The sequence below is a fragment of the Natrix helvetica genome, assembly GCF_964273705.1.
Source record: "Natrix helvetica genome assembly, chromosome: 16".
Classification (NCBI taxonomy): domain Eukaryota; kingdom Metazoa; phylum Chordata; class Lepidosauria; order Squamata; family Natricidae; genus Natrix; species Natrix helvetica.
Genome location: NC_138563.1, coordinates 2966262 through 2990169, shown reverse-complemented (window position 1 = coordinate 2990169; position 23908 = coordinate 2966262). Strand labels below are relative to the sequence as shown.

The 23908-nt window shown below is 45.8% G+C and overlaps 1 protein-coding gene across 1 annotated transcript; it reads left to right on the top strand.

Moving 5' to 3' along the window:
* On the top strand, positions 1-23289 carry THBS3 (thrombospondin 3). Its single transcript, XM_081968138.1, has 23 exons — positions 1-167; positions 3080-3286; positions 4364-4620; positions 4857-4959; positions 5893-5919; positions 6114-6196; positions 6655-6706; positions 7826-7974; positions 9553-9693; positions 10053-10130; positions 11519-11671; positions 12737-12847; positions 14059-14166; positions 14871-15030; positions 15769-15887; positions 16028-16080; positions 16768-16961; positions 18311-18489; positions 19054-19102; positions 19625-19821; positions 20477-20649; positions 22165-22304; positions 22975-23289. The coding sequence occupies exons 1-23, from the start codon at positions 56-58 to the stop codon at positions 23028-23030; spliced, it is 2901 nt and encodes a 966-aa protein (XP_081824264.1). The 5' UTR covers positions 1-55; the 3' UTR covers positions 23031-23289.
* The last annotated feature ends 619 nt before the right edge of the window (positions 23290-23908 follow it).

The following is a 23908-nucleotide window of genomic DNA, read 5'->3' as shown; positions in this document are numbered from 1 at the left end:
TCCCAGCCCGCGCCGCCCCCTTCCTCGGGGGACCCCCGCTCGGCCGGCCGCCGCGATGCAGCCGCGGGCGAGCAGCCTCCGCCGGGGGAGACCCCTGCCCGCCTCCGCCGCCCTCCTCCTCCTCCTTTGCGGCGCCGCCAGCGGGGTCGCCCGGCGCGAGTTGCAAGGTGAGGGTCGCCGGCTCCCGGGGGCGCCCGGTTGCAAACCCACCAAGGGGGGGGGGAGAATTGGGTGGGTGGAAGAGAGATGCCCTCTTCCCCCGCTGGGCTGGGGCGGCCGAGGGTCCAAGGCGGAGTTTTCCCCCCACCGGGTTGGGCTGGGGTCGAGAGAGACCCCCGCCAGAGGGGGCTTTTGGGGGGTGGGCACAGAAGCCGCTGCTGCCAACCCCCTCTTGCAAGGGGGAAGACCGCGGGGGTCTTTGCCACCACGGAGAGCAAAGGGGGGTGGAATTGGGGAGGGGGAGTGAGGAATAATCGGGGAAGGGGCGTCTCTCTGGAAGCGAGCGAGGGAGCCAAAGGGAGGCTTGAGCTTGAGCGCGGGTCGTTTGTAAAATCCGTCTTCCTCCTTTCTTTCTTTTTTCTTCTTCTTTCCTTCCCTCTCTCCGTCTCTCTTTCCCCTCCCTCCTTTCCTTTCTTCGGTCTTTTCCCCCTTCCTCCGTCCTTTCTTTCTTTCCTCCTTTCCTTCCTTCCTTCCTTCTTTCTTTCCTTACCTTTCTCCTCTCTCCCTTCTATTCTTCCAGGTCCTTTTCTTCCTTCCTCCTTTCCTTGTTTCCCTTCTTCCTTCCTTCCCACCCTCCCTCCCTATTCCTTCCTTCCTTTCTTTTCCTCCCCTTCCTCTTTCTCCCATCTCTTTTCCTTCCTTTCCTCCCTTCCCTCCTTTTTTCTCCCCCTTCCTCTCTCTTTCTCCTTCCTTCTGTCTCTTTTTCTTCCTTCCCTCCCTCCCTCTCTTTTCCTTTTTTCATTCCCTTCCCTCCATTTTCCTCCCCTTCTTTCTCTTTCTCCTTCCATCTCTTTTCTTTCCTTTCTTCCCCCCTCTCTTTTCCTTCCCTTCCCTCCCCTCCTTTTTTCTCCCCTTTCCCTCACTTTCTCCTTTCTTCTCTTTTCCTTCCCTCCTTCCTTCCTTCCTTTTCTCTCCCTCTCTCTTTCTCCTTCCTTCTATCTCTTTTTCTTCCTTCCTTCCCCCCTCCCTCTTTTCCTTCTTTCCTTCCCTTCCCTCCATTTTCCTCCCCTTCTTTCTCTTTCTCCTTCCATCTCTTTTCCTTCCTTTCTTCCCTCCCTCTCTTTTCCTTCCTTCCTTCCCTTCCTTCCTTTTCTCTCCCTCTCGCTTTCTCCTTCCTTCTATCTCTTTTCCTTCCCTTCTTCCTTCCTTCCTTCCTTCCCTCCCTCCCTTTCTCCTCCTCCCTCCCCCACTTTTATAACCTAACCGGACTCTCTTTTGCCCTGATATCTCACATTCAGGGATCCCCAGGATCCAGGAAAAAAAAAGGGGGGGGGGGGGAATCCACTTTTGTGGCATTTTCATACAGTAGCACTAACAGTTTTCCCTGGAAGCCGAAAAGAAAGCTGTATTGGACCATTTCTGGTGAAGTATTAGAGAGATGTCCAGCCAAAAGAATAAATAAAATGAATTTTCACGTCCAATTTGAGAGGATGCTCCCGGAGGGCTCCCCCTAATGGGGGAAGGCGGAACTGCACCTGACAGGGCTGGTAGCAGTCGGCAGCCAGTTTTCCAGCGCTTTAAAAAACGGATATTTTAAAACCTCAGAGGCCCAGTTTTGCCATATTTTCCTCCGAGAGCGTGCTCTTCAAACCCAACCTCAGCTAGGGAGTTTCCTTTCCTTTGTGGCACACTTCAAGGCTGGCCTTGAAAGAGCATTTTTTCCCTCTCCGGGAAAATCAATTCCTTCATTCAAATAATTTCAAGAAAAACTTTTTTGGCTGGGGATGTCGACGCGCCCAAAGAGAAAGGCACAAAATGTAGCTTATGGAGAGTCCCAATTTTTTCCCTTCCTTCCTTCTTTCTTTCCTTACCTTTCTCCTCTCTCCCTTCTATTCTTCCAGGTCCTTTTCTTCCTCCTTCCTCCTCCTTCCTCCAATCCTCTTGCTCGCGGGAACTATTATCCAATTATTTTTTCCGTGAAGACCTGCTCCATTTTGGAAGTTGTCAAATTTAAGACTTTAAGAACTGTAATGGGGAAGACTTCCAGGCTGGGGGGTTGTGTAGATCAGGGGTCACCAACTGGGGGTCTGTGAGAAAAGTTTGAAAAAATATTTCCATTTTTGATATTGCACTCAATCCGGGGTCCTCAACCTACGGCCCCTGGGACGCATAAGCGCAATGAATGCTTGTGTTGCTGCAGAGAGTCTCCCCCTTCGGGGTCTTTTTGTGGGGGTCAGAAATTCCCACTTGGGGTCTGCTTCGGCCTCCTGGTGGGGGGCTTTGGGCGAAGGCTGGAGGGAAGCGCAACTGGTGGGGAAGAGCCGGAGGGCCTCGTTCCAGTGGGGCGGCATCATGGCCTGGAACTGGCTGACCATCTCAACCCACTGAGCCTCCAAGTGCCGGCACCTGGCCTTGCACCCCCGCAGGTCTTCCCTCTGCTTGGAAGGCCCATGCTCCTAGTCCTCAGTGAGGTGCCTCTGCCGAGCCTCCTTCTCGGTCAGATCCAATTTAAACTGAGCTGTTTTGCCAACTCTTTCTCCTGGGGACTGCTTAGCTCCAGGAACGGCTTCCTGTTGGGGCCCTAAGGAGCCCAGGTGGGCAAGCGAGGAGGGGCTGGGAGGGGAGGGGTGAGTAGAGGCTGGGGAGGCGCCCCTCGATGTGAGTGACATCAAATTGGCCACGCCCATTCAGTCACGTGACCACCTAGCCACGCCCGCCCAGCCGGTCCTTAGGCAGATCGTATTAGTGGTCCGTGGGATTTAAAATTATGAATTTAATGGTCACTGAGGTCCGAAAGGTTGGGGGCCTCTGGTCTAGATGACCTCTTAGGTCCCCTTTCCAACTCTGTTCTTCGCAAAAGCACTGGATGCAAACTTGACTCTCTTTGCAAGTGACTCCCATCTTTTTTTCCCTTCCCTAGTCATTGACCTCCTGACCGCCACCGAACCTCGACATATGACCAACGTTGCAAACAAAATCCGGACAGAGATTTTATCTGTCCATGAGATGTACCTTTTATCAACTTTTCACTTGCCCCCCAAACAAGGTGGGCCCCTATTTGGCCTTCACTACAAGAAGGATAACAGCCGATGGTTTGAAGTCTCTGTAGTTGGGAAGACGAATAAAGGTGAGTGAGAAAGAAAGAAAGAAAGAAAGAAAGAAAGAAAGAAAGAAAGAAAGAAAGAAAGAAAGAAAGAAAGAAAGAAAGAAAGAAGAAGGAAGGGAAGAAAGAAAAAACAAAAAAAGAAAAAGGAAGGGAAGGAAGGAAAGGAAAGGATGAAAGAAGAAGGGTGAAAGAAGGAGAAAGGAAAGAAAGAGGAAGGAGAGCGGGAGGGAGGAAGGAAGACAAAAAGAAAGAGGAAGGAAGGAAGGATGAAAGGAGGAGAAAAGAAAGAAGGGGAGGAAGGAAAAAAGGAAGGAAAATAGAAAGAAAGAGGAAGGAAGACAGAAAGAAAGAAAGAGGGAAGAAAAACAGAAAGAAAGAGGAAGGAAAGAAGAGAAAGAAAAGAAGAAGGGAGGAAGGCAGGAAGGAAGAAAGGAAGACGAAGGAAGAAGAAAAAGAAAGAAAGAAAAGAAGTCAATTGACTTTACTAAAACCTTGATTTTCATTTTTTTACTGTTTTACCCCTTTATTGGTTTATTTGTTTTGAGTCAGGGTAAAAGACAGGGTGACCCTGTCAATCAAATTAATAAAAAAGTCATCCTTGACTTACGACCACAATTGAGCCCCCAATTTCCATGGCTCAGCAAAGTCGTCCTCAACTTACGGCCACCATTGAGCCCAAGATTTCTGTGGCTAAGCGAAACATTTTTCACTTAGGGTTTGCCCCCTTTTACGGCCTTTCTTGCCACAGCTGTTAAGTGAATCCCCACCGTGTTAACTTAGCCCCGCGGTCTCTAAGTGAATCTGGATTCCCCGTTGACTTGGCTCAACCAAAGGTCGCCAAAGGGGAACCCCCCCCGCATCCGTCATAAATCCGAATCAGTTCCCAAGTGTCTGAATTTGGATCCCATTTTTCAACCATTGTAAAACATTGGGAAAAACATTCTAAGTTGCTTTTTTTTCAGTGCCGTTATCACTTTGGTCACTAAATGAATGTTTGTAAGTCAAGGACCCCCCCTGTAATAATGGAAAGGGGCCACTGCAAGAAAAGTGGGAGAAAATTCCCACCTGGAAATCCATCTTTTCTCTCCCCGCTCGCAGTCCTCGTCCGATACTTGCGTGCCGATGGGAAGCTCCACTCGGTCAACCTGCAGAATTCCAATCTGTCGGATGGACGTAGCCACACGCTTCTCCTGCGGGTCAGCGGCCTGAAGGCCAGCAGCTTGTCCTTGGAGCTGTACGTGGATTGCAAGCTTCTGGACTCCCATAGGGGGCTGCCCGAAATGGCATCGATTGACCAGGAAAAAACCGAAGCCATCGAAGTGAGAACGGGACAGAAAACCTATCTTCGGATGGAGGTGAGCAAACACCCCATCTCCCTACCACATTCGGTGTAAGCGAGCGTATCAATGCAGGCGGGGGAAAAAGAATAAGTTCAACATCTCCATGGTACAAATCCAGTTAATTTTAGAGGAAACTTCTATTTTACCAGGATTTCCACACACACACACCAATCAAGCGTGCAGGCGGTGGGGAAAAACACAAGCAGGATATGTGTCTTTCCTACTGATGGCTGTTCTTCCTGGTATTTTAGGGGTCTCTGGAATCGCTCAAACTGATCCTCGGAGGGTCCCTCGGTCGCGTGGGAGCTTTGAGTGAGTGTCCGTTTCAAGAGGACGAATCCATGCAGAACACGGGTAAGTGTCAATCAAAAGATAAGGGGTAGGATTTGAGAAAACCACCAGGGCACAATCAATCAATCAGAATAGAGCTCTTGGAGATCTTCTAGTCCAACCCCCTGCTCAAGCAGGAAACCTTATCCCATTCCAGACAAATGGTTACCCAACATCCTCTTAAAAACCTCCAGTGTTGGAGCATTCACAACTTCTGGTGTCAAGTTGTTCCACTGGTTAATTGTTCTAACTGTCAGGAAATTTCTCCTTAATTCCAGGTTGCTTCCCTCCTTGGTTAATTTCAGGTGCCTTGGAGAATAGTTTGACTCCCTCTTCTTTGGGGCAGCCTATCAGATATTGGAAGGTGCCATCATGTCACCTCTAGCCCTTCTTTTCATTAAACTAGACATTCCCAATTTCAGCAACTGTTCTTTATATGTTTTAGTTTCCAGTCCCCTCATCATCTTTGTTGCTCTTCTCTGCACTCTTTCCAGAGTCTCCACATCCTTTTCAGTGATTGCATGACCTCTGTAGATGCCATATGCTAAATAAAAAATAGAGATAGGTAGATAGATAGATAGATAGATAGATAGATAGATAGATAGATAGATATGATGGATGGATGGATAGATGGATGGATGGATAGGGAGAGAGAGAGTGGGAAAGAAAGAAGGCAGAAAAAAGAAAAAGAAAGAAAAAGAAAGAAAAAGAAAGAAGATAGGTAGGAAGGAGGAAAGAAGAGGAAGGAAAGAAGGAAGGAATAGAAAGAAGAAAGAAAGAAAGAAAGAAAGAAAGAAAGAAAGAAAGAAAGAAAGAAAGAAAGAAAGAACCAAGTAGAGGCCCCGACTTCTAACAGGCTCCCATTTTCGGCGAGATGTTTCATTCTTTGAAAACTTGCTCGCATGTTTTTTATCGTTTTCCACCCTTCTCTCACTCTCTCTCTCTTTTCTTTTTCAGTATCCAACGTGATAAATTCTCTCTTTGGTGAGTTCAAATCGGAGCTGGCTGTTGCGTAATCCCTTCCCACGGAGGGCACTTTGGAGTGCTGGGTTTAGCGTGGGAGACCCCCACCCCAACGCTATGGGGAAGTGGTAAGACGTAAGGGGTCTTGAGCTAGGTAAGAATGTGGTCGACAAGCAGAATTAACCATTTTTGGGGGGTTATACCTTGTGCCACAGGTGAGCAAACCAAGGCCCTTGTTCGACAGCTGACTCTTTTCAACCAAATTCTGATGGAACTCCAAGAGGACATGAGAGATCAGGTACAATTGGAGGGTTAAGAAGGATGACACAAAGGGGCCTTGACTTACGACGTTGCCTGGTTATTTATTTATAGAGGGGAAATATCCGGACCAAACGTAATTTCTAATGTTGGATTTTTCCACTTACGAGAGGCAAATTCCTTGTGGAGTACTGTGGCGCCGTTACTGCACTGTACAGTAGAAGCCATTTTAGGGCAGTACAGTAGAATCCACTTTAAGGCACAACAGGCTGTATCTTAACAGAACACACACCCCAAGGGGCGTTAGGGGTGTCTTACCCCCACAGTATTTGTTTCCAGAGAGTAAGTCATCTGTGTACCAAGCTTGGTTGAAATCGCTCCAGGCGGTCCAGAGTTATGCTGGAACACACGCGCACGCAAAAACGCACACAGCTGTTTTTATATACGTATATAGATTACATACATACATATGTATATATTTATATTTTTCCTTTCCAGGTCAAGGAAATGTCTTTAATACGGAACACCATTATGGAATGCCAAGTATGTGGTGAGTTGGACCGAGAGGATGAGAAGATATGGAGATCTTCCACCACAGAGGAGAAGTGGATTTTGCTACAACCGATGTCCTTAAAATTCGTTTTGCCATCTCCCTTATAACTTATAGCCACCCGTTTAATGACAGTTCGTAGAGACGACGGTGCTGAAGGAAGGGGCTTCAGGACCAACCCTTGAAGTTTGATAAGACTTTCTGAGGAATGGTGGATAAAATAATCCTCAACTTACAACCATTCATTTCGTGACGTTCCGACTGTTTAGTGACCATCGTTCTTTATGTTAAATCTAATAACCGACGTTAATAGAGGGAGATTAGTTTTATTCTCGGGGGGAGTTTGTTATCTGTCGACGGCTTTTTTTCATATACTAGTAGTCCTTGACTTACAACCGTTCATTTAGTGACTGTTCCATGTTGCAACAGCCCTGGAAAAAGTGACAGGACCGTTTTTCAGTTACGACCGTTGTAGCATCCCTTACCTCGCGTTATCAAAATTCAGACATTTGGCAACTGACTCCTATTTATGACGGTCACAGTGTCCCGGGGGTAGGAATGGTGCGGTGGTCTAGAGGTGGAGCTCTCGCCTCACAATCAGGAGGCTTGTGACTTCGATCCTAGGTAGAGGCAGATATTTCTCTCTCTGGGCACAATGAGATCTGCTGAACAAAACTCCGCTCTGGCAACAGGAAAGGCGTCTGGCCGTTAAAACACTCTGCTAGCTCCATTCTGTTGCCCAGACTCCATCCCACAAGGGATTATGGGGGTCATTAAATGATAATGACAGTGTCCCGGGGGTCACGTTTTTCAGCCTTCTGACGAGCAAAGTTAGTGGGGAAGCCAGGTTTGCGTACGAACCGTGTTGCTAAGTTCACAACTGCAGCGACTCCCTTAACAAACTTAGCAAGAAATTTCATGAAATGGAGACAAACTCACTTGACAATTGTCTCGCTTTAGCAAGAGAAATTTTGAGCTCATTTGTAAGTCGAGGACTATCTGTAAAGAAAAAAGCTTGGGAAGGCGTGGCTTCTTGAGAACTAGCACCTTACCAGATCCTTGTGTACCGTTTGGGTTATTATTCCAACCCGTGACATATTGAGACCTCCCTTCCGATAGGGTTTCACGAACACCGGTCCCGTTGTAACCCGAACCCGTGTTTCGCCGGAGTTGACTGCATGGAGACCTACGAATATCCGGGGTACCGTTGCGGGCCCTGTCCTCCTGGCTCTGAAGGCAACGGCACGCATTGCTCTGATATCAATGAGGTAAAAGATTTGGGGCTCCTATGATTTGGTCCTGACCCGTCCCCGCATCTCTTTTGATTTCAGACGAAAACATATTTTCTCACCATCTGGGGAAAACCATCCTAACCGTTGGTGATTATATTGAACGAGCAAAAAGTCCACAAATGGTTTCTGATCTCTTCTAAATTTCTATAATACATTGCCTCTAATCCATGTCGTTAATTTTGCAAAGTACCGTTCTACAATTCTGCCAGGTACATTAAAACTATTAATACAATGCTACGTATATTAAAAGTACACGTAGAATTGTACTTGGCAGAATGGTGAAATTGCAGAAACTTTGCAAAATTGACGGCGTGGATTAGAGACAATGGGTTAGAAGAAGCTTAGAAGAGATTGGAAACCGTTTGTGGACTTTCTGCGAGTTCAGTATAAGAATTGACGGTTAGCAGAGGGCTTCAAAAAATCGTTTTATTTTGGGGGTTGTCTTTTGTTTTGTTATAGTCTGGTAGTCCTTGACTTACCAAAGTTCATTCATGATAGATGATAGATAGATAGATAGATAGATAGATAGATAGATAGATAGATAGATAGATAGATAGATAGATAGATGATAGATAGATATAATAGAGGATAGATAGATAGATCTGATAGATAGCTGTGATAGATAGATGTAGACAGATAGATAGATATGATATAGATAGATAGATAACTGTGATAATAGATAAATAGATGGATAGATAGAGTAGATATGATAGTTAGTTAGTTAGATAGATAGATAGATAGATAGATAGATAGATAGATAGATAGATAGATAGATAGATAGATAGATAGATGATAGATAGAAAGATAGATAGATATGATAGAGGATAGATGGATAGATCTGATAGATAGCTGTGATAGATAGATGTAGATAGATAGATATGATATAGATAGATAGATAACTGTGATAATAGATAAATAGATGGATAGATAGATAGATAGCTTAGATAGATAGATGATAGATAGATAGATAGATAGATAGATAGATAGATAGATAGATAGATAGATAGATGATAGATAGATAGATAGATAGATATGGTAGAGGATAGATAGATACTAGATAGCATAGATAGATAGATAGATAGATAGATAGATAGATAGATAGATAGATAGATAGATATAGATATGATGGAGGATAGATAAATAGCTGTGATTGAGACAGATAGATAAATAGATGGATGGACAGATATATATATATATATATATATATATATATATATATATATATATATATATATATATATATATATATATATATATATGCGTGTGTGTGTGTGTGTGTGTGTGTGTGTTGTAATTGTACTGATAAATAAATAAAGGGAGACTAGGATAGATCTATTTCGAGCTAATTAGCTCTCATCAGCTAGAGAGAGAGAGAGAGAGAGAGAGAGAGAGAGAGAGAGAGAGAGAGAGAGAGAGAGAGAGAGAGAGAGAGATGACAGATAAATCCATAGATTAATTTCCACAGGGGTGATATTTTTTAATGCAATGTAGTGTTTTTATTAAATATAGATGAGAAACACACCTCATTTTTTCATGTTTTTGGCCTGATTGCAGTGCCTGTTTGCGAACCCGTGTTTTGCTGGCTCCAAGTGCCTCAACATCGCACCGGGGTTTCGTTGTGAGCCGTGTCCACCCGGCTACAAGGGCAACCTCGTCACGGGAGTCGGCGCCGATTACGCCAAAGCCAGCAAACAGGCGAGTAACTTAAATTCCAACGGAAGCCGTGGAATGTTCCAGAATATTCCTTTTTTCCCTCTTCCGACTCAAACCACAGCTGTTTGAGGTAGGACAGGTGAAAAAAAAAGAAGCTGTGGAATGTTCCAGAGTGTTCCAGAATGTTCCTTTTTTCTAAGGTAGAATAACAGGAGCTGGGAATATTTCTAAACGGTCACAAGTCAGCGCTGTTGTAACTTTGACGTTAGTAACATTGGTTGTTAAGTGAATCTGGGTTTCCCGTGGACCAGATTGCAAAAGAGGGGGGGCACAGTGCCGTCGTAACACGAGGATTTCCCGTGTTATCCACTAGCCGACTAAGTGATCTCTGCTTTCCCCAGATTTGCACGGACGTTGACGAATGCAACGACGGGAACAACGGAGGTTGTGACGCCAACGCGATCTGCACCAACACGGTGGTGAGTAGCTCCCACCCAGGAAAAGCAGGGAAGGGGCTTGCAAATACGTGTGGGTCCAGTGTTAGATACTTGCTCGAACTTCAGTGGTTTCCACCAAGGTCCTCTGTCCCGGCGGGAACAGAGGTTTAACCCTATCGGTCGGAGGGTCTGACGGCTCCCTATAAAAAGGGCTGCCGTCAGATTCAACCTTCGCTGGATTGTTCCCGCTTGTCGTACTTAATAAAGAGCGGTTGTTACCGTAAACGCCTCTGTGTGCCTCTCCATTGCCCAATCTAACATCCAGAAAGGAGAACATTCACACAATCCCAATAGTCTGGTAACATTCAATTCCATGCAGGGAAAAAAATTGGAAGATCCCTTTTCAAACAGCTTGTACCAAATTGAAAATGACAATCAAAATCTCTGCGTAAGCATCGCAATCAGCTAGATTTAAACTGTTCTGTTCGCCTATTCTGTCTTTCTATTCTGTTCTATTCTATTTCCTGTATGCTATTCTATTTTATTCTATTTCCTATATTCTATTATATTCAGAATTCTATTCTAGTCTAGTCTATTTCCTATATTCTATTCTATTTCCTATATTCTATTCTATTCAGAATTCTAGTCTATTTCCTATATTCTGTTCTATTTCCTATATTCTATTCTATTCTAATCTAGTCTATTTCCTATATTCTATTCTATTTCCTATATGCTATTCTATTTTATTCTATTTGCTATATTCTATTCTATTCTATTCAGAATTCTATTCTATTCTATTTCCTATATTCTATTCTATTTCCTATATTCTATTCTATTCTATTCAGAATTCTATTCTATTCTATTTCCTATATTCCATTCTGTTCTATTTCCTATATTCTATTCTATTTGCTATATGCTATTCTATTCAGAATTCTATTCTATTCTATTTCCTATATTCCATTCTGTTCTATTTCCTATATTCTATTCTATTTGCTATATGCTATTCTATTCAGAATTCTATTCTATTCTATTTCCTATATTCCATTCTGTTCTATTTCCTATATTCTATTCTATTTGCTATATGCTATTCTATTCAGAATTCTATTCTATTCTGTTTCCTATATTCTATTCTATTTCCTATATTCTATTCTATTCTGTTTTCTATCTTCTATCTTCTATTCTATTCTATTCTATTCTTATTCTTATTCTCCTATATTCTATTCTTTGTGTTCTTCCTAATTAAAAAAGGAAAGCACTCAAAATCTATATTTGATGAGGTTTTTAAGTCTTCCAAGCACATTCCCTCTTCGGGGTCCTTTGACAGACTGACAAGGTAGGACAGTTTCACGAATCCCAAGATGCTGCGCAGGTTTGGTCCTCCTTCATTTCCCTGCCATTCCCTCCCCCCACCCTTTTGGTTTCTTCCTTAGGGGTCTTTCAAATGTGGGCCGTGTAAATCCGGATTTGTGGAGAAGGAGCCGGGCAGCTGTACCCCCCAGAAGGCGTGCGAAAGTCCCAGCCACAACCCGTGTGACGTCAATGGCTACTGCCTCTTCGAACGCAACGGAGACGTTTCCTGTTCGGTAAAGAATTCCCCTGTTCTTTCCCGAGGTTTGGGTGGAAGGCCGGGGTGGGGTTGGGGGGGCTAGGTGGGAGGGGAAGGTAGACTACTCTTAACCATGGAGGCTCCATTTAGCATTCCTTTGGAGGGCAGGAGGAGTTGATGTGGTCCTCTCCGGGGGTGCTGTGTTTCCCCGGGAAAATCAGTTTGTGGTTTTAGTTGGCCTCCTTAATTAAAAAAACAACAACAATTTTGTGTTTAGTTTGCACCCTTAATCAAAATCATTTTATGATTTCAATTGGCATCCTTAATTATTTTTTTAAAAAAGTCATTTTCTATTTCAATCAGCACCCTTCATAAAATTATGTTCTGATTTCAATCGGCACCCTGAATAAAAATCATTCCGTGATTTAAATCGTCAAGTTGACACCTTTGATAAAATCATTACTTTTGATTTCAATTGAATAATAGAATATAGGAGAAAAATCATTCTGTGATTTAAATCGTCATCCTTTATAAAAACTGTTTTGCGATTTCAATCATGATCCTTAATTTAAAAAAAACCATTTTGTGATTTCAATCAGCACCCTTCATAAAATTATTCTCTGACTTCAATTGACACCTTTGATAAAATTATTTTCTGACTTCAATCGACACCTTTAATAAAATTATGTTTTTTAATTTCAATCGACATTCTTAATACAAATAATTCTTTGATTTAAATTGCCATCCTTTATAAAAACCATTTTGTGATTTCAATCTGCATCCTTAATTTTTAAAAAATCATTTTGTGATTCCAACCTACATCCTTAATAAAAACCATTTTGTGAGTTCAATCGGCATCCTTAATAAATTAATTTTCTGACTTCAATCGACACCTTTAATAAAATTATTTTTTAAAAAAAATTTCAATCGGCACTCTTAATAAAAATCATTCCGTGATTTAAATCGTCATCCTTTAGGAAAAAAAAAAAACATTCTGTGATTTCAATCTGCATCCTTAATAAAAAAATTAAAACACCCCATTTTGTGATTTCAATCGGCCTCCTTAATACAACGGTGGTTTTCCTCCCCTCCGCCTCTGTAGTGCAACGTAGGTTGGGCGGGCAACGGAAACGTGTGCGGGCGTGACACCGACATCGACGGCTATCCAGATGAACCGTTGCCCTGCATGGACAACAACAAGCATTGTGCACAGGTAAAACAGGGGAAGTGCAAAGAAGACCCACAAAGAGGATTAGGGGAGGCTCAAACATATCAAGAACGGTGGCAGGAATTGGGGATGTCTCGTTTAATGAACTAAAGGTGGCTCAGGGGCTGAGACGCTGAGCTTGTCGATCTGAAAGGGTCGGCAGTTCAGCGGTTCGAATCCCTAGCGCCGCGTAACCGAGTGAGCTCCCGTTCCTTGTCCCAGCTTCTGCCAACCTAGCCGTTCGAAAGCACGTTAAGAAATGCGAGTAGAAAAATAGGAACCACCTTTGGTGGGAAGGGAAGAGCGTTCCATGCGCCTTTGACATTGAGTCATGCCGGCCACATGACCACGGAGACGTCTTCGGACAGCGCTGGCTCTTCGGCTTTGAAACGGAGATGAGCACCGCCCCCTAGAGTCAGGAACGATTAGCAGATATGTGCGAGGGGAACCTTTACCTTTTAGTTTAATGAAAATAAGGACTAGGTGGGATGTGATAGCATCTTCCAATATTTGAGGGGATGCCCCAAAAAGAGGGGAGGGGTGAACCTACTCTCCAAAGGCAGGACAAGAAGCAACGGATGGAAATGACTCAAGGAGAGAAGCAACCTGGAATTAAGGAGAAATTTCCTGCCTGAGAAGGGGGTTGGACTAGAAGACCTCCAAGGTGCCTTCCAACTCTGTTCTTCTATATTTCTGACAATGGGAACGATTAATCAGTGGAACAGCTTGCCTCCAGAAGTTGTAGGTGCTACAACCCTGGAGGATTTTAGAGACTAGAATGAATTGTCTGGAATGGTATAGGGTCTCCTGCTTGAGCAGGGGTTTAGACTAGAAGACCTCCAAGGCCCCTTCCAACTCTGTTCTTCTGTGATTCTCACTTTAGAAGGCAACGGACGGAAACTAATCAAGGAGAGAAGCAACCTAGAACTAAGGAGGAATTTCCCGATCATTAACCAGTGGAACCACTTGCCTCCAGAAGTTATGCATGCTCAATCCCTGGAGGTTTTTTTAAGAATGGACAGCTATTTTGTCTGAAATGGTTTCCTGCATGGAGCAGGGGGGGAGGGCTGGACTAGAAGACCTCCAAGGTCCCTCCCAGCTTTATTCTGATTCATTGATTTCAGCACTTTGGATAACGCCGCTACGCTTATTATTCTGTTGCTTTGAACAAGAGACTTCAAGAACGGGTTAATATTTTTACCCTTTTTTCTTTTAAGGACAACTGCCGGTTGACGCCTAACTCGGGACAGGAAGACGCGGATAATGACGGCATTGGGGACCAGTGTGACGATGACGCTGACGGTGATGGGATCAAGAATGTGGAGGTACGTCAAAATTCAATACCCGATAGCAACCCCGTGTACTGGATGGGCAACTGCCAATCAAGCCCCACCTCATCAGCAGAGGGCTGGCTATTTCTAAGGATGCTTTCAGGCTTCTGGGACCCCCCATAGAAAATAGAATGGGTTGGGGGACTGCAGATTTGTGCGGGTGGGTGGGTTAGAAAGATGCTTCCCTGATTCTTGGTGCACAAGCTAAAGGATTTGGGGGGCATAGATTGGTTTTAAGGCCCGTACGATGTAGGGTAGAATTGCCCCTTTGCCTTCTGGGAAATAGAGTTCGGTGTAGCCCAGGGTCTCCATTCTGGGAGTTGAAGACCTGTGGACTTCAACTCCCAGAATTCCTCAGCCAGTTCTCCAACGTTGGTAGCTTTAAGACCTGTGGACTTCAACTCCCAGAATTCCTCAGCCTGGTTTCCAACCTTGGTAGATTTACGTCCTGTGGACTTCAACTCCCAGAATTCCTCAGCCAGTTCTCCAACCTTGGTGGCTTTACGTCCTGTGGATTTAAAACTCCCAGAATTCCCCAACTCTGACCTATCCCATGCGCCCAGCTCACAATCTGCAAAGCAGCCATCCCTCACAAGCATTGTCAAGTTCCTCTGATTCGAGAGGGGAAAATCCAGGAACGACACAACGGCCGACGTTCAATGGGACTGTGAGACATGCACCCCGTTCTTATTCTGCAGGATAACTGTCGTCTCCTTCCCAACAAAGACCAGCAAAACTCAGACACCGATTCCTTCGGGGATGCTTGTGACAACTGCCCCAATGTCCCGAACAACGATCAGAAGGACACCGACCACAACGGGGAAGGAGACGCGTGCGACAATGACATTGATGGGGACGGTAAGGCTGTCGATGTCCAACAGTTCAAGAGAAGGGTTGATCCTGTAGCCATTCGAGGATTTATTCTTCCATCTTTGGTGCTCTCTGAGCTTGGTTGAGCGAGAGAGAGAATCCCTCCTCCTCCTAGTACTGATGATGTTACCTAGTCGGGTTATGAAATGTCTGCAAGGAAATAACGAAGCTCAGAGAGTATCAAGGACCCCCCGCAGTCCTCCTCCCCTCACCCCCAGAAAACCCACTACTTTCTAGCACTGGTGACGTTACCTAGTTGGGCAATAAAATGTCTGCAAGGAAACGAACCAAGCTCAGAGAGCATCAAGGTTCCCACCGTTTTCTTCCTCCTCCTCCTGAAACCCCACTCTCTACTAGCACTGATGATGTTACCTAGTTGGGCAATGAAACATCTGCATCAGCGAACCCCTTAGTACTTCCCCAAAGTCACTTTTTTTCAGTACCGTTGTAACACTGCTCACTAAATGAATCGTAAGTCAACGGGTGCGCCCAAATAAACGTGATTGGTTCGTTTGGCCAACCCGACTGTTTCCGGGTGGTGTACCGTGCTGGAAAATGTACTTTCCTTGCGGGAAAAATTCGAGGAATTCGATTTGTAAATTTCCTCGCAAGGAAAGTACGTGCGTAGAGTTTGCCATGAGCAAGGAGAAGCATGTTGAAAAAGACTCGGACACAAGGGAAAGCAAAGAGGAAGAAGCTTTGCTAACTCCTGTTCTCCTTCTCTAGGGATCCCCAACGGGTTGGACAATTGTCCGAAGGTACCCAATCCATTGCAGACGGACCGAGATGAAGATGGGGTCGGGGACGCTTGCGACAGCTGCCCAGAACTTAGCAATCCAACTCAGGTTTGATCCTCCAGGAAGTTATGAGACTTGTAGGCTGACATTTATCTTCAGAATTGGGGGAACCTGGGGATCCTCAAATGCCGGCCTCTCCCGAATGCTAGATGCTTGCTTGTTCACCTGACAATCCCGGTCTCTTTCAGACAGACATGGATAGTGATCTGGTGGGAGACGCTTGTGACACGAATGAGGACAGGTAATGACAACCCACAAGCTACAATAAAACTAGGTTCGAGGGGATTTTTGTTTGTGTGTGTGTGTGTCGAGGCCTATAAACCAGCATTTGGACTGGAAACACAACATCATCAGAAAGGCCAAACATTGTGGCTTGGAAACATTGGAAAGGAACGGGTGAGGAAAAAGTTAAATGGAAAGAGGTCGAAGGCTCTCAAGTCTTATCGTCAAGGAGCATGGGATTTGTAGTCCTAAACCTCCGCAGGACACCAGGCTGCCACCTGCCGACAGAGGCCATAAAAACACTGCCGTTGTAGGTCTACGCAGGTATAACGGCAATTGCACCAAAATTTCTGCAGCTAAGTGAGACGTCGGTGAAGTGAGATTTCCCCCATTTTACAACCTTCGGTGAATCGCTGTTCTTAAGTTACTAACATAGTGAAGTCAATCCTGGTCATAAATCAAGGACTCTCTCTCTCTCTCCCCCCCTCTCATCTATGTATGTATGTATGTATGTATGTATGTATGTATGTATGTATGTATGTATTTGTGTTACAACCCCTGGTATGGCCAAATAGTGGGTTTGAATCCCACTAAGGGTATGGCTAGCTGATGAGAGCTCAATAGCTTGAAATAGATCTATACTAGTCTCCCTTTATTTATTTATCAGCACAAATACAACATATATATATATCCTTGTCTCTGCCAGAGACGGTGACGGCCACCAAGACACCAAAGACAACTGTGCGGAAATTCCTAACAGCTCGCAGCTGGATTCAGATAACGACGGGAAGGGCGATGACTGTGACAGTGACGATGACAACGACGGGATCCCTGATTACCTGCCTCCTGGGCCCGACAACTGCCGCCTGATTGCTAATCCCAACCAGAAAGACGTCGACGGTAACTGTCCTTGTGGGAAGTGAAGAGATCTTAAACCTCAATTCCCCCCTGCCCTCCAGAGAGCTCTTGATTGTATTGTACGTGGGATACTAGGACAGGGCTTGGCAACTTTAAACACTCAAAGAGCCCGTCGGACCCGTTTCCCACAGAAAATAAAACACCGTGAGCCAAAAAACCAGGATATGTAGTTGAAGTCAACGTTCTGTTTCCTTCTGCAAATTTTCTTTTCTTGGATTTAACCGTGGTTTGGCCTACTGGGGTTTGGAAAGCTCTAAGTGCCAGCGGGTGTCACACGTTGACAGTTCTGAGGCATATTTTGAGCAAGAGGGAGCCGCAGCAGAGGGAGGAAAGAGCCACAAGCGGCTCCAGAGCTAGGATGATTCCTGTCCTGTAATGGTTTAGGTCAGGGGCCAGCACACTGCGGCCCTGGAGCCGCGTGTGGCTCTTTCCTCCCTCTGCTGCGGCTCCGTCACCGGTTGGCGCCACAATTTTGAGAGGAGTTCCGGTGGAGAGAAGCGCAGTGCGCCAGGAGGAGACTCTACGGCAAGGGGAGGGTTTTCCAGTCGTCTCCACAACTGATAGGGCTTTCGGTTATGATGGGTAGAGGGAAAAGTACGCCGCGCTAGAGAGGAGACTCTATGGTGGGGGAACTGAACTTCCGGTCAGCTCCAGAATTGAACGGGGGGCTTCCGGTTAGGACCTTTGTGGCTCCCGGTGTTTTTTTTTTTTTCTGTGGGAAATGGGTCCCAAGGGCTCTTTTGAGTGTTTAGATTTGCCGACTCCTGGTTAGGTAGTCCTCGACTTACGACCGCCATTGAGGCCAAAATGTCCGTTGCTACGTAGGTCAGTTGTTCCCGGGAGTTTCGACCCATTTTACTAGCTTTCTCGCCACCGTCGGTTACGTTGATCACTGCCGCGGTGAAGTTAGTCACACAGTTGTTAAGTGAATCTGGCTTCCCCATTGAGTGTGCATGTTAGAAGGACGACTCCAGGACACAGCAACCGTCATAAACACGAGTCAGTTGCCATACTTCCGAATTTTGGTTCCATGACCGTGGGAAAGCTGCAATGGTTGTAAGTGTGAAAAATGATCCTGTCGCTTTTTCAACTTTGAGCAGTCACTAAATGAATGATTGTGAGAAGATTTCGTCTATAATTCCTTCCCTTTATCTAAGGATGTGTTTCCTACTAACCAAGTTAAAAGCATGATTAAAAAACTTGATTTAAATAAACGTGTAACTCGGAGAGAACTGGACGTCTTTGTTTCTTGGTTCGTGCCGAGCAAACTTAAGTTTACCTGAGTAACACCTTCGGCGCATGCGTTCACACATGTTTGTTGACCTGTGTAGGCAACGGCGTGGGAGATGCCTGCGAAGAGGATTTTGACAACGACACAGTGGCCGATCCGATGGACGTGTGTCCGGAGAGTTCTGAAGTGACGCTGACCGACTTCCGGGCTTACCAGACGGTCATCCTGGACCCTGAGGGAGATGCTCAAATTGACCCCAACTGGGTTGTTCTTAACCAGGTACGAGAGAAGACAAATGGAAGATCTGTTGTGGCCCGCCAGATTCAGACAGTGAGGAGGTTGGGGAGGAGTCTGGGGAAGGCTCTGGGGAGGAGTCTGGGGAAGGCTCTGTGTCGGAGGCAGAGAGGGGGCCGAGGCCGTCTGACAGTTATCAGCTGCCTTCAAAGTCGGACATCAGTGGGGCAGAAGAACAGCTGGAGCCTGTTCCCAGTGTGCGCGTGCACAGAGCTGCCAGACGAAGGGAAGAGCTAAAGAACAAGGGTCGAATTGGGAGTAAGGCCACAGGTGGATGATGAATGGCCCCTCCCAGAGGGAATAAAAGGGGAGCGAAAGGGGAGTGGAGTTTGCAGGAGGCCATTAGTTCATTCCTGCATTCTTGCCAAGCATTGCGGCGTCCGAAAGATATCGGCCTGGTTCCTCTCCAAGCCTGATAAAGGTCGGTAATTGTGAACTATCTTGAAAGACTGTTGGCCGGGATTGTCCACAGAGATGTAGGCTCCCTTAAAACATGTCTCCCTCCCTCTCTCTCTCCCTCTCTTTCTCATCATTCAATTTTATTTTCAGGGTATGGAAATTGTCCAAACCATGAACAGCGATCCGGGCTTAGCTGTAGGTAAGCAGACTGATGTTAGCTTGTTTGTTTTGGATTGCGTCAGGTGGCGCTTTTCATGGTTTAGATCCCCGAAATGTCCGTAGAGTTGACGATTTTGCAGTTAGCATGGCGCTGAGCGAGTGACGTTTGCAATCGGTCGACCTCCAGAGGTCTATAAAGCAGGAGGACGGTCATACGCACAGTTGTGGTTTGAATAGTGAACAGTGAAATATTCGACCAAATTGCTGGTCCCAGTTGCCGCTAAATGAGGATCGCCTGTAATGCGTCCCTTGCTGATTGCGGAAGTGAAAGCGAAACTAAATAATGATTCCAGCTTATCTCTTTCACTCCTGACCCTTGGTCCCAACTCTCACTAAATGAGGACCACGTATAACACGTTCCTTGGCCAATTGTGAAACCGAAAGTGAAAGTAAACAACGATTCCAGCTCCTCTCTTTGGTTCCCGACCCCCCCTCTCCCCTGAATGTTTACCCCCCTTTCCTTCCTGACCCCCTTAACCTTACTCCTGCCTCTGTGGGGCAGGGTACACGGCGTTCAACGGGGTGGACTTTGAAGGCACTTTCCACGTCAACACTGTGACGGACGACGATTACGCCGGCTTTATCTTCGCCTACCAAGACAGTGCCAGTTTTTACGTGGTCATGTGGAAACAAACCGAACAGACCTACTGGCAGGCCACCCCTTTCCGGGCCGTGGCCGAGCCCAGCCTGCAACTCAAGGTGAGCGATAGTCCCCCAGGTTGGCATGAGAGGGGAGGGGTAACCCAAAGGTTATCTAGCTTTACCCACTCTGGATAAATCAGGAGACTGTGAGTTCGATCCTAGGTGGAGGCTGATATTTCTCTCACATGATGAGAATAGATCTGCTGAACAAAACTCTGCATCGGTGACAGGAAAGGCAATGGGCCAGTAAAACACTCCGCTCCATTCAGTTCCCCAGACACTATCCCGCAAGGGATTACAGGCTCATTATATGACGAAAAAAATATATATGAATTCATGACCCAGTTCAAAGCCCAGCTAAATACAGGTAGTTCTCGACTTACGACCGTATCCGAGTCTAAAATCTCCATTGTTAAGTGAGATGTTAGGTGAGTTTTGCCCTATTTTACTCCACTTCTTGCCACCGTTAAGTGAAGCACCGGGTTCCCCATGGGAGGCCCCAGTACACTGCAACCGTCGTAAGTATGAGTCAATTGTCAAGCATCTGAATTCTGATCACGTGACCGGCAACGGTGGTGTGAAAAAAAGAGTCCTACGTCACAGTGAATGTACACCTCCCAAATTGGAAAGATGGGGGGGGGGGGAATAATAATTTGTTTTTTCTCTCGGCTCAATCGAATGCAAATATCGTCGGTTTTTCTCGTCCCGGCAGGCGGTAAAATCAGAAACGGGGCCCGGTGAATATCTGCGCAATGCCTTGTGGCACACGGGGCACATGCCGGGCCAAGTCAAGCTGCTGTGGAAGGATCCTCGCAACGTAGGGTGGAAGGATAAAACGTCTTACCGCTGGCGCCTCTTGCACAGACCTCAAGTGGGGTACATCCGGTGAGAAGAGTTCTGCTTTAAATTCGCAATGCCTCGCTCTACGGCAGCCCAAGTGCACAGCTGTTTTTTTTCCCTCCCCCCCAAAACAGAACAAAAGCAAAGTTTTCATTTAGTGTCCTCCACAGGCAAGGCTAACAGAGTTCTCCAACCCCCCTTATTAGCTAAATGTTTCTTTTGCATCCGGGAAAAAACCCCAATTCATGGTTAGACGTCCCTTTTCCATCCAGAAAACTCCAATTCACAGCTAAATGTTCCTTCTGCAAAATTTACAGAGGTTTTAAAATGAAATGCAAAAGTGGCTTGTCGATCAGAAAAGTCAGCAGTTCGGCGGTTCGAATCCCTAGCGCCACGTAACGGAGGGAGCTCCCGTTCCTTGTCCCAGCTTCTGCCAACCTAGCAGTTCGAAAGCAGGTTAAAAATGCGAGTAGAAAAATAGGAACCACCTTTGGTGGGAAGGGAACAGCATTCCATACGCCTTCGGGAGTTGAGTCATGCCGGCCACATGACCACGGAGACGTCTTCGGACAGCGCTGGCTCTTCGGCTTTGAAACGGAGACGAGCACCACCCCCTAGAGTCGGGAACGACTGGCACGAACGTGCAAGGGGAACTTTTACCTTTTTTAAATGAAATGATTTTTTTTTTGAGACACACGGAGCAGAAAGCCAGAGACGCCCCCTCCCCAAATATCCTCGCCAGCCACTTCCGAGTTTTCCCTTCCAAGTTGGCCCCGAACCCAACTTGCGTTCCCTCTTTAAGTCCAGGCTGGTCAACAATGTTTGGTCTTTCCATCTCTCGTTCTCACACCCACCTCTTCCACCGCCCCCCCTCCCAAACCGCACCAGAGGCCCAGTAGTTGTCATAGCAATCCCATGCGGCCGGGAATGCGCTAATGCGCTGCTCCGAAGCCGGACAATGGAGGGAAGGTCACCGCAGGGCAGCCAAAGGAGGAAAAAAGGAAGAATGAACAAGGCTGGGAATTTGAAACTCCCCCTCCCCCCCCCTTGCTTAGCAAAACCGTGGTGGGGGGAGAAAGAGGGGGAGGGGAGATGGAAGAGGAGCGTTCTGACAACCCCCCCTCAAGAAAGCGCCCTTTTCCCAAATAAAATGGATCCTGGGCCTCATTTCGAAGTGAAATTACTGTAGACTCAAAACAGTTGGTTGGTCTCCGTTTGGTGCCCTGAGCAGGCGAGACCCCTGTGGTTTTCTAACCCCAATTGATGGCTAAATGTTCCTTCTGCATCCCCCCTCCAAACCTCGATGGATGGCTAAGGATTTGTTCTGCACCCAGAAAACGCCAATTGATGGCTAAATGTTCCTTCTGCATCCCCCCAAACCTCGATGGATGGCTACGTCAATTCCTTCTGCCTCTGGAAAACTCCGATTGATAACTAAGTGTTGTTCCTTCTGCGTCGGCCGCTCGACCGAAGCATCCTAAGCACTGCCTTCCTTCCCATTTCTGCTTCTGTCCTCCCCTCTTCCCCCTCCCCTCCACTCCCCCGCAACCCCCTCCCCAGGGTGCTGCTCTACGAAGGACCCCAGCTGGTAGCTGACTCCGGGGTTGTCATTGACACCACGATGCGAGGAGGGCGTCTCGGCGTCTTCTGCTTTTCTCAAGAGAACATCATTTGGTCCAACCTGCAATATCGGTGCAACGGTGAGCGGCGAATCGGCTGTGTTGGGAGACCTTCCAGTGGGGTGGGCTAGATGACCTCGCCAGGGTCCCTTCTAGCCCCTTTCATTCCAAGATCCTCTCTTGTCGGATTGGAGGAACGTGGAAGTCGTCTTCCTCCGTTCTAGGATCCTGTCCCGTTAAGGTTTCTCTTCCTATATTCTATTCTATTTCTCTTCCTATATTCTATTCTATTTTCTATTCTATTCTATTCCTATTTCCCATTCTATTCCTATATTCTATTCCATTCCATTCTGTTCTATTTTCTATTTTATTCTATTCTGTTGTTATTCTATTCTAGTCTATATTCTATTCTATTTCTATTCTATTTCTATTCTATTTCTATTCTATTTCTATTCTATTTCTATTCTATTTCTATTCTATTTCTATTCTATTCTATTTCTATTCTATTTCTATTCTATTTCTATTCTATTTCTATTCTATTCTATTTCTATTTCTATTCTATTCTATTTTCTATTCTATTCTATTCTATTTTCTATTCTATTCCTATTCCTATTCCTATTCCTATTCCTATTCCTATTCCTATTCCTATTCCTATTCCTATTCCTATTCTATTCATTATCTATTTTCTGACTCCATCACCAAGCCTCAAAATTACTCCATCTCTTTCTCTCCCCCCCCCCCCCCTTTCTAGATACGGTCCCTGTCGACTTTGAACCGTACCGCCGGATTTTACTAGAACAGCCTTAAAAAAAACCCACACAAAACGGCGCACCAAAGGATTTTGAGGAGGGGGGGCGGGAAATCTCTCACCCACACGTGATCCACCCGTTGGAAAACCTCGCAATTCTACGCTGGATCGGAGGGAAAATCCTGCAAACCAGCCATGCTTGCAAAAGGGGCAAAAGTCCTAAAGTTGCATCGCATTGATACAACCTTGGGGTTTGATTTGGGGTTGTTTTTAAGGGGCAACAGTCACCCCTCCCTTCCTCCATAAAATCTTTTTTTTTTTTAAAAAAATATCTGCACCTTGTCGTATTTTTGGGTGTGAACAAATGAATCTGTAATAGGAGAGATTAAAAGTTGCTTTGAAGCAGCCACGTCAAATAGAAGTTGGGATTTTGAGCTGCCTCTCCAAATTTTTAAGGGGCGAGGGGTGGGATTAAAAAGGGGGCTTCTTTGCTAGACACCCCCCCCTACACACACACCCCATGTTTTTAACCTTTGGAGACCCTGAAATGTGTTTTCTCACAGCCTACAAATCTAATTTTTGAGATTCTCTTTTGTCAAAGCAGTTTAGGATTTTTTTTCCTCCGGCGAGAATTCAGATCGATGAAGGATTAAGAATAAGAATCTTATCTGCATTTTGGTTTGGAAGCATGATTGCACCTGGGAAGAGAAGGTCTACATAATCAAAATATATCTGAATTTTGCTTTTAATTCCCCCCGTTTTTAAATCTAGGAGTGGGGGGGGGGGGTTTACAGGCAGTCCTCGACTTACGAGAGTTCATTCAGTGACCATTCAATACAATACAATAGTAGAGTTGGAAGGGACCTTGGAGGTCTTCTAGTCCAACCCCCTGCCTAGTTACAACAGCGGTGAAAATTCAAAGTTACAACAGCGGTGA